This window comes from Nanorana parkeri, unplaced genomic scaffold (genome assembly GCF_000935625.1).
Source record: "Nanorana parkeri isolate BGI_ZX_2015 unplaced genomic scaffold, ASM93562v1 scaffold235, whole genome shotgun sequence".
In the NCBI taxonomy this organism is placed as follows: Eukaryota; Metazoa; Chordata; class Amphibia; order Anura; family Dicroglossidae; genus Nanorana; species Nanorana parkeri.
In genome coordinates, this window is record NW_017306503.1 from 69,310 (window position 1) to 80,103 (window position 10,794).

General features: G+C 38.8%; 1 protein-coding gene across 3 annotated transcripts in view; it reads left to right on the forward strand.

Moving 5' to 3' along the window:
* LOC108786934 (matrix metalloproteinase-18-like) overlaps positions 1–10,725 on the forward strand; it is a 43,231-nt gene extending 32,506 nt beyond the window's left edge. Inside the window, exons 1-10 of one of the 3 annotated variants that reach the window (XM_018556357.1) lie at positions 1,754–1,891; positions 4,574–4,818; positions 5,414–5,562; positions 5,648–5,773; positions 6,598–6,759; positions 6,880–7,003; positions 7,200–7,333; positions 7,498–7,657; positions 9,656–9,759; positions 10,576–10,725. In XM_018556357.1, the coding sequence (XP_018411859.1) occupies positions 1,790–1,891; positions 4,574–4,818; positions 5,414–5,562; positions 5,648–5,773; positions 6,598–6,759; positions 6,880–7,003; positions 7,200–7,333; positions 7,498–7,657; positions 9,656–9,759; positions 10,576–10,724 (1,455 nt within the window). In that variant the 5' untranslated portion in view covers positions 1,754–1,789 and the 3' untranslated portion in view covers position 10,725. Of the gene's footprint in view, positions 1–1,753; positions 1,892–4,573; positions 4,819–5,413; positions 5,563–5,647; positions 5,774–6,597; positions 6,760–6,879; positions 7,004–7,199; positions 7,334–7,497; positions 7,658–9,655; positions 9,760–10,575 lie in introns of those variants that run through there. The other 2 variants (XM_018556358.1, XM_018556359.1) reach the window with 2 other exon arrangements.
* Positions 10,726–10,794: the final 69 nt, after the last annotated feature.

A 10,794-nucleotide genomic window follows, 5' to 3' on the forward strand; every position in this document is an offset into this window, starting at 1 on the left:
AAATGTATCTAAACATCGGGCTCTCGAGCTGTCAAAACAAATAGCAGAGAGGTGAGGTGAGTCACTGCTGCCTCTCTGCTATTTTGAGCTGTCAAATACGGGATCGCAAATTGCGATCCTCTATTTGCATGTAACGGCTTCATTCTTTCATTACTGAAAGGAAGAAGCTTTTACAAAAAGCTTAATTATTTCATTAATTAATGCCTCAATACTGAGACATTAATGAATGACTGTTAAATGCTGAGAATCAGCAAATACCGGCATTACAAAGCCTGATATAACTCGTCACGTACAGTGTACGTGGCCAGTCATATAGGCACAAAGTGACAAGACGTACACTGTACGTCTCCCGTCACGAAGGGGTTAAAAAAAATAGCATATTTTGCACTGTAGCCGGGGGTGGATTTGAGAACGGGTAGAACAAATAGTTTTTTCTTTACATTTAGAAATATTTGTTTGTGAAAGAATTAGATGAATAATAGGAATGTTCAGATACCAGTGCCTGTGCTTGGTATTTTCATGAGAAGTACCAGTGTTGCAGCGGTTGCAGCTGGGACCTGGCTCTGGTGCTCCACCATTTGTCGATATTGTTTTAGAAAAACTGTCACATGACAATAAACAAAAATGTATCAGTACCTGTATCTGTGAGTACTTGGGCAAGTATCAGTACTTGTACTTGAAAAAAATGGTATCGGTATCGGTTCACTTATATATATTTATAAAAACTAAGTTATACATAAAAACAGAGATGTACAAATCCCAGGAGCTCCGTATGCTCCTTACAAATGACAGCGGCCTCCTAACTGTTGAATTTTTCTCTAGTTTAGTCATGGAGCTGGAAAAGTATCTGTAGTTGTGCCAAGTACGGTACTTTGTATCTGAACATCCCTAATGAATAATATAATTAATACTACTAATTATTATTAATACTAGCAAAAGGGTGCCTGTTCTAGTATTGAAAAATTGGGGATATAAAACACAATGATTTTTAACAAAGAAGTCTCTTAATGGGCAGTATTAGTAGGAGAAGGGGGCAGGGGGTATAACGGGGCAGTCTTTGGCTGCAAAACATCATGCTATCCTTTTAAAAAGTAAAAAAAAAAACTGAACAAAAGTTTATAATAATAATAACAACAACAACAACAACACTTATTAAAAGTAGTATTTACATTATTATTAACATAATATAAACATAATTTGTAGTAGTAGTAGTACTATTATTGTTATTATTAGTAATGTTATTATTATTATTATTATTATCTTAAATAATAATAAAAAATAATAATGTTGTTATTATTAGTATTACTTTGGTTATTATAATTATTATTATTTTCCTGAGGGATATTACCATCTTCTTTTATATTTAGTCATCTATTTAATTTAATTACTTTGTATTTCTGTTATTTATTCTTTACAAATTTTTATAAAATATGTGAAAATAAATGAATCAATGTCTCAACCATAAAGCCATGTTTATTATTCAATGTGTTGTGGTACCTCAATGTCCATTTGCTTCACACCAAAACCTCATCCTGAGCATTAATCATCTATCAAGAGAAAATGTTGAGCAAGCGTGGGATGTACTTAGTTTACACTTTGTCATAACTTGTCAGAGAAAGAGTTTTATTTTTTTTCTTGCTGTGATTGGCGGAAGTTGTAAATGGTGAGTCACTTTCTGCAGACTGGCTCAGGCATCCAGGTACGATATATAAGGACATGCCTGGAACTCAGAAAATTATAGGAAAGCAGAAACACTTGAGAACACTTATCAATCAAAAGACTTCCAGAAATGAAGAACTTGTTTCTCGTTCTGCTACTTTCAGTAGCATACTGCTCCGCTTTTCCAGCTGAAACTCCACAGGACAGCGAAGAGAATGCCAAGTTTGCTGAAGTGAGTATATTCAAGGGAAAGTGTATGTGTGTGTATATACATATATATATATATATAATTTTTAATAACTATTTTTAATGCAGTATGTGCCTTTCTCTAAGTAGTAATGTATTAATTATGTGTGATGTATTAATGTATGGTGGTTGCAGCTTACTGTACCCTTCCCTTAGTAAAAGTCTATCTGGTTGAAAACTTTTTTTATTTCTTAAGTTACTCAGAGAGGCACAGAGAGCCACCAGAGACTTAACGTATTTAATCAAGATCATTATAATAATAAAATAAACTATAGTGATTAAAAACAAGGATATACACTGAATTGAATTAAGACATATCTCCACTATTATGCACAATAATGGATTCATCTTTAACGCTGTAATTGATTTGATATATTATTTACCTAATTCAATCGAGCAGACCTCCAGCCAAAACTCTTTTTTTTAAGTTGTAGAATCAGGAAGGGTTATAAGCCTTGGCAGATTATTCTCCCCAAATGGGACACTGGCAGAAATAAAAATAATTAACATCGCTATCCCAGTTTTAGAAGAAATAATTTTATACTTGATTTAAAGCAGGGGTCCTCAAACTTTTTAAACATGGGGCCAGGTCACTGTCCCTCAGACATTGCTGGGGGCCGGATCATAGTTTGAAAAACAGGGGGGGCGTGGCTGTGGTGCCGCACCATTACGCCCCCTCCCGTCCCAGAACAAAGGGAGAACGTTAGTGAGCAATTGCTGTGCGTTCCAGCAGCTGCTGCTCTGGTGTGAATAAGCCCTTACTTAGAGGCTATATATATAAATATTTTTAACAACTTCTTTAATAAACAAAACATTTTTTACAATTCATTTCTCTTAGCCTGGAACATGTGCTAGCATGATTTGTTATTATTTTCTACAGCTCAAGTATTTGTTTTTTATTACAATAATTGGGCATGTAGACTGCCCTGTCTTACCTCTCTACAGCGGCGTGCAGCTTTGGGAGAGGCAGGGAGATGGCATCCCTTCATATCCCAGTTATCTTCTTATTGGCCGCCCTACAAGAGCCTGCGCTGGCGTGCACCCAAAGTTGGAGGGGCGCAGCCGCACTGGCGTTACGCTGCTAAAGGAACCAAGGCATTTGGTTTTCCTCGGCATGCGCCCTTAGATGAAAGGGTGGCAGCCGCGCAGGCCGAACACAGAAGCTGCCAAGCTTCCGGGAACAGCCTGTGTGTCTTCACTGACATACAGACGGGGCCAGCGGAATGACGATCTCTCCCTGGACCCCGCGGGCGGGCGGATGATTGATTGCTATATGTTGTTTAGGGTGGCTGGGCCTATTTTAACTGATACCATTTTTTTGGGGACAGATAGAGCTTTCTTTTGGTGGTGTTTAATCACCACTGCGGTTTTTATTTTTTTTACTATATTTCGTAAAATTACAGCAAATTTTCAAAATTGTTTATTTTTTTTTACATTGTGTTAGGAAACATTATCACCCAATTTTTTGGTAAAACATAAAAGACGGGGTCACGTCGGGTAAATAGACACCAAACATGTCAAGCTTAAAAATTGCGCGCACTCGCAAAAAAACACCACACCCAAAATTGACCATAGGCGACGCTTTAAAAACTTTTATAGTTCATCAGTTTAGTGTTATCAGTGGTTGATGGCCCTAGAATTATTGCTCACACTGCGACGTTCGCGTCGATATATAACATGTGCGTCGTAATGGGCGCAATCGTCATTTTCACAGGTATGCGCACCCGACGCATGTTTGCATGCGTGTATGTATGGGTGGGGAATTTTTAAAATTGTTTCGTTTTTTTATTCTTTTTTATGTGTAACTTTAAAAAAAAACATAATCTTTAATTTTGTTTCCTATTTTTTTCCCACTTAACTGTATTGCTATTACATAGGGGGCTAAGAAACCCCACTATGTGATAGCAAAAGATGTGACAGGTCCTCTTTATGGAGACATCAGGGGTCTCCAAGACCCCTAATGTCACCTAGGACCCCCGAAGAAGCTGATGAAGCAGAGATCTGCTTCATCAGCTTCTCTCCAGCGTCTGGAGCTGGAGAGTGACACAAGAATGCGGAAGTAATGTAAAATACACCACTTTCGCATTCTGACAGCGGAGAGGGGACCGGAGGGAGGTCTTGACAATGCGTGACAATGGGAGGGGGGGGGACACGGGCCGACCGCCCATACAAGCAATCCTCCGGCTCTATAGCTGGCAGATCGCTTGTACGTTAACAGGCATCGCTGCCTGTTTTTAAATGGACTGGATTTCCCGCTTGCGGCGCGCACAAGTGGTGTGGCTTATCTAAGGAGCTCCCGGCCGGCCGGGAGGTACGACCGGGAGGTAGTAAAGATAGGGGCCTGCAGCTCCCGGGTCTTAACACCCAAACGGGCTGGCCCAAGGGCCCTGGGGGGGCAGATGTGGCCTGCGGGCCGTAGTTTGAGGACCCCTGATTTAAAGCGATGCTTTAAATATTTTTACTTATGTTCTTAGATCTCTGATGTTTCCAGTAACCCTGTTAATATTTGGGTGGGTTACACCACGTGAACATATAACTTTTAGGAATTTGCAACACCATTAATCATCTGAATATATATTTTTCTGTTTTATCCCCTCCAGAACATCTTGATAACAAGAGATTCAGTATCAAATTAACAGATATTTCATTTTTTTTTAAATCTCTTCAGGAGTACTTGAAAAACTACTACAACCTGAAGACTGATGGGGTGCGCCAGGGCAGGAAGAAATCTGGAAGTCAGATTTCAGAGAAGATTCGCCAGATGCAGGATTTCTTTGGTTTGGAGGTGACAGGAAGACTTGACTCGGACACTATGGAAATGATGCACCAGCCCAGGTGTGGGTTTGTCGATGTGGGTGAATACAGCATATTCCCAGGAAACTCCGGATGGAGGAAGAGTGAACTGACATACAGGTACAAATGTTTCTCTTTTGTCGGCTTTCTACACATTAAAATACATGTAGGATTTAGGAGGCTAATGCCATGGTATAGTAGAGAGGTAAATTGTGACTGGTGAAAATAATAATACAAGTTCTTCTATTAACGGGCATAATGGCTCAAGGTCCTGGAGGTGGTACTTTTTGGCTATGAATAATAACTAAGCAAAATGTAATTAATAATTGTATCTCACCAAAACTTTTTTTAATTTTGGAGTAGAGGGATAGGGTACCCGTCATGTTTTCATTGCTATCACATTGATTTTTCTTGATAATTATTGTCTCCAGTAATGGAAGTGATGGAAAATAAATATTTTAGAATTGTCATCTCAACAGGAATAGAGGGTAATCTTCCATTGGGAACACCAATGTGGTTTGGATGGCAAATGTATAAGAATGATACATGATACAGATGATACAAAACAATTGACTGATCTTCCTGGATGCTCTAAAGATATACATACGATTCTGATAGTAACTAACACATTCAATATATAAATGGGTGGTTCTATGTTAATACCCCTTCAAAAAGGAATTGGAAATAATAGAAGCATTTGATTTTTTTTATTTAGGATAGTGAACTACACACCAGACATGGCCGCTGCTGAAGTGGATGCAGCTATTCAGAGAGCCTTCCAGGTTTGGAGTGATGTGACCCCCCTGACCTTTACCCGAATTTACAACAGTGTCGCCGATATTGAGATCTCATTTGCAGCACAAGGTATATTCATAAGTCAGTGTCATAACATATCAGATTGTAAACCTTTATATATAGAGAGATACATTTTTCTATTATTTTCTTACAGTGCACAATGACTTCTACCCATTTGATGGCCCACATGGGACTCTGGCACATGCTTTTGCCCCCAATAATGGAATTGGAGGAGATGCTCACTTTGATGAGGATGAAACATGGACTAGCGGATCCAGAGGTGAGTTATATTTTTTTTCCACAAACACATGACAGTGAAATCTAAAATTGGCTATTATTTCTGTGCATTAGTAACAGTTCTTAATTATTCCTTCTCACCCATTATATATTCTGTGTTTAAAAGTTATTTAAAATACACTTTTTGTTTAGCTTTTTTTTCTGTTCTGCTCGGTCCCTGTGAGGGACCGAGCAGAACAGCCGAGCCGAATGCCGCTCAGCCGCATCCGGCTATTCACTCACTGCTGTTCGGCATCTTTAAGAATAGCCCGAACAGCAGTGAGAAGCCTACCGAAGGTTCGGCTCAGCCGATCCAGATGTTGGATCGGCTGAGTCGAACTCCTGCACTTCGGGTCGGCTGAGCATGCTGAGCATGTTCGGCCGACCCGAAGCCACTCGAAGCAAGCCGATGTACGGCTGATTTCAGCCGATGTACGGCTGAAATCAGCCGTACCAGCCTGAAGTGAATAGCCGAACAATGTTCGGCTCACTTCACTTCAGATCGGTCTTTCACTCGACTGCCCTCGGCAGCTTAGTGAATAGACCCCTAAATGTTCTTTATAACATAGTAAATCTTCACTTCTTCAGTTCCAATTTAGGAAACATGAAACACTAGAAAAAAGAATGCAAAGCATGTATATGAAATATCTGTTCAGCAATATACAAAATATGTACAATCACTGCAAGGTTATAGCTATTTATTGAGTACATTATTTGCTTCAGTAAGAGTACACTAACATTCCAGGATGGTGCCCACTGCTTAGGTATGTTACAGATAAAGTACATGCATTGCCCATTCTAATTTTCTTATTTTTCGTTTCTTTCAAGGTTACAACTTATTCCTTGTGGCTGCTCATGAATTCGGCCATTCCCTGGGTCTCTTTCACTCTAGCGACCCCAGCGCCCTTATGTACCCAACTTACCACTTCATTGAACCCAGTGAATTCCATCTGCCTGACGATGATGTTAGAGGAATCCAGTCACTCTATGGTAAGTAGAGGAAAATCAATAGCAGATTCTATTAGGAAGTAAATGGGTGACTCAGATAATTCATATTTCATAGAGAAGGTTGCTGTATCATAACATGTAGTATTGTTACTTCATTTGCAGGAGCCAGAGAAGTCCCAGAAGTTCCAATGGTTCCAGAACAGCCAAGCACTCCCTCTTCCTGCCAGCCAATCACTTTTGATGCTGTGACAACTTTGCGGGGAGAGATCTTATTCTTCACCAACAAGTAAGCGTTAAAAAACGTTATGAGTTTATTGAGTTTGAAAAGAAGAAGCAATGGCATTTTGCCTACTGATGGCCTTAGGAAACAATATTTCTAAAAAGAATAGAGAGGAATTAAGAAAGATGTAGCAAGATTATGTTCATGCAATAGTCTCTAAATAATTACAATGAAAATAATTTAATCATTTTGTATTTCCCAGAACCTTCTGGCGTCAGATTTCTCAGGAGTCACAAGCTGAGCATCATTTAATCAAAACCTTCTGGGATGCCCTTCCAAATCACATTCAGGCTGCTTACGAATATCAAGACAAGGATCAGGTTCTCGTCTTCAAAGGTGTGTACATCTTATTTGTCTGGAATTTCACAGAAATGGTACAACTCATCTGAGTTGTTTCTACATACCTTCTTCTTGTGCCCCAGATTAGTGCATTTTAGAAAGCAGTTGTTAATCATAAATGAGTTATGTTTTAATCAATTCGGTATTATTTTATTATTTAGGTGCTAAATACTGGGTTATCAATGGTTATGAAGTCACAAAGGATTCACCCAAAAGCATTTATGACTTGGGCTTTCCCCGCACTGTTAGAAGAGTTGATGCTGCAGTCCATGATGAAAACACAGGAAAGACCTACTTCTTCGTAGGTGACAAATTCTGGAGGTAAGAGCATTTTATTGGCATTGCTTGATACGAATCAAATTAAATGCTATAGTATTTAAAGTTAACCTGGCCCAGATCATGTACATCTAAAGTATTTACATATTCAAAAGAACCCTAACCCTAAGTACTTTAAAACAAGTCCCCAATTACCTCTGTATCTATAAGCATTTTGAAGAAATTAAAGTTCACAACACAGGCGCTTTGTTTTTCTATACAGAGCAGATGTTTGCAGCCTGACAGTCCTCTAATGTAAACAACTAGGGGGTGTTTCTTAGTTGTTGGAAACTGACTGAAAGCCCCCATTCGCACCTGAGTGTTTTGTTATGTATTTCCTGAAGTGCAACAATGTGCGTGGTGCCCATTCACGACTCAGAATTGTGTGTCACTTGTAGCCTGAAAAAGTACTAGTTTCTAGGGGCAGAAGTGTGCACTTTAAAGGGAGCACATGCAAAACATGCATTTTGTGTGTGATTTTGCACTTTACAACTATCTCCTTCACCTAGTAAATAGCTCAAGCCTTAAAAATGCCTAAAAAGTGTGCAAAAGAACATACTTCATAATCACCTGAAAATGATTATGCTTAATGGGGCAAACCCAGCTCTAGAGTCTTTGTTGTGATCTTTGATGATCTTCAAGGGTACAGAATTCTATTTAAAGTGACCCTGTATAAGTATATAGCAGGGGTAGGCAACCCTAGCACTACAGCTTTGGTGAAACTACAAATCTCATTTATTATTACCCAATTTTTTGGTAAAATATAAAAGACAGGTTCACGTCGGGTAAAAAGACACCAAACATGTCAAGCCTTAAAATTGCGTGCGCGCGCAAAACCTCAAAAAACGATAATACCCAAAATTGGTCATAGGCGACGCTTTAAAAGCTGTTACCGCTCATCAGTTTAGTGTTATCAGTGATTGATGGCCCTAAAATGATTGCTCTCACTGCGACGTTCGCGGCGATATGTAACATGTGAGGTAAACAAAGCTAGCAGGGTCTTGTCCTGTGTTAAGAAGGGGATGTATTGCAGGGACAAGTCTATAATTGTGCCTCTATATAAATGGTTGGTTTGGCCACATCTTGGCCACATCTGGAGTACGCGGTCCAGTTTTGGTCGCCGGTACTGAGAAGGGATGTCCTTGAACTGGAGAGAGTCCAGCGGAGGGCAACAAAACTAATTAGGGGAATGGAGGACCAGAGGTATGAGACAAGGCTTCTGACCTTAAACATGTTTACGCTGGAATTAAGGAGATTAAGGGGGGATATAATTTTCATGTACAAGATGTTCAATGGTGACAGCAACATTGGCAATAAACTGTTTGAGGTTAACTCCATTACAACAACTAGAGGCCAACACCTAAAGTTGGTGGAGAAAAAATTCCAGCACAATGGGCGAAGAGGGTTCTTTACAGTAAGAGCGGTTAAGGTCTGGAACTCACTGCCATCGGCAGTGATTTCAGCCAAGAGTGTAGATTTGTTCAAGAAACGTTTGGACAATTTCTTGAGGGACCGTAATATCCAGGGATACCAGTATCCCTAAGAATGAGATGATGCGTGGACCTATATGGGTTGGACTTGATGGACGTATGTCTTTATTCAACCCCAAATAGTATATAACTATGTAACGCCATATGCCATACTATACCATAAACTCTGTATTGACTTCATATTAATATTGAAATGCAGTAACCAAAAGCAAATAAGACAAATAGGCACATGATTGTTTCCAGAATAATACATGCCGCAGATCAGCAGAACAGTGAGTACACAGGGGATTTTTTTTTCTTCTGGTTAGTTGAATACCAAATAACAGGAAGTTTACTGTATTTGTTTATTCATTATAATTGTTTTATTTACCGTATTTAGTCCTCATTGTGGACCTAATTTAGGAGTTTAAATAATTTTATTAACAATATTATAGTTTTCATTATTAAGTCTCAGATTCATAAAATTCTTGGAAAATGTTTTTTTTTTAACCTGGCTGGTTCTTATCTTTTGCAGTTTTGATGAAAAAAAGCAAGCAATGGATTCTGTAACTCCTAAGAAAATAATTGATGGCTTACCTGGTGTTGGAAGCAAAGTTCATGCTGCTTTCCAAAAGAATGGTGAGTAAATTAGGTGGAACTATGTATTGAAATTAGGGACCCCGTCAGAGCAACAAAAAAAAAATGTATCTTCCGAAACCATTCATCAGGAAGACAAAATGATCAAAGATAGTAATGTTTTAGGGATGTTTACTTGTCGGTGTGTTAAAGTAGCTCATAGTAAAAAGCAGTCACTCAGGAAGAAATCATAAGATGCCATTGAGTGTAATTAAGTTTCCCTAAGAAAAAACAAGGGTCTTGAGTAGGGTACCTTAAAGTGAACCCATGCTTTAGCCATTCAGGGGAAAGCAGCAGGTTCCATTTAAAGTATACCCAAACGCAAGAAAAAATATATAATATATTGTAAATTACCAGTCCTTAGATGTGGTGGCTGCCTTAGATGTGGTGGCTGCATTTGTTTTCTTATATCAGGCTTTATTGTCACCTGGTGATCTTGCCAGTAATACATCTCCTGTACTGACAACTCACTGTTCAAGTGTATCTATGATCAAGCAGCTTTCTCACCCTAGGACAGAAAGTGTGTTAGAACTACAACCCCCACCCCCTACCTTTTGCCATGAGTATGGGCATGGGGCATATTGTGTATAGGGGCATATTACTCATCCACTTTCTTCCGTGTATTAACACTAGCACATGTTGGTTAGTTCAGTGCAATTACATGCGTCTGAGAGAGAGTTCTCAGCCCTGTGTAAACTCCAAGCCTGGACTGACACAAAATGATAAACTGATTAACTCCAAGCAGCCAATACAAAATTAATTCATTTTCAGAAATTATTTTACAAAATACAAATAAACATTATTTTTTTTCCTTTTTAGGACTTCTGTATTTCTTTGATGGTCACCGTCAGTATGAATTCAACGCTGCTAAAAAGAGAGTCACTCGTGTACTGAAGAGCAACAGCTGGCTGAAGTGTGGAAATGCAAACAACAGAGTGATCAGCCTGAAGAAAGCTCTTATAAAATAATGTCTGCAAGACTTTTTCATGTTTACATTTATTTTTTTTACTTATTAATTATGATAATATTTTATATATT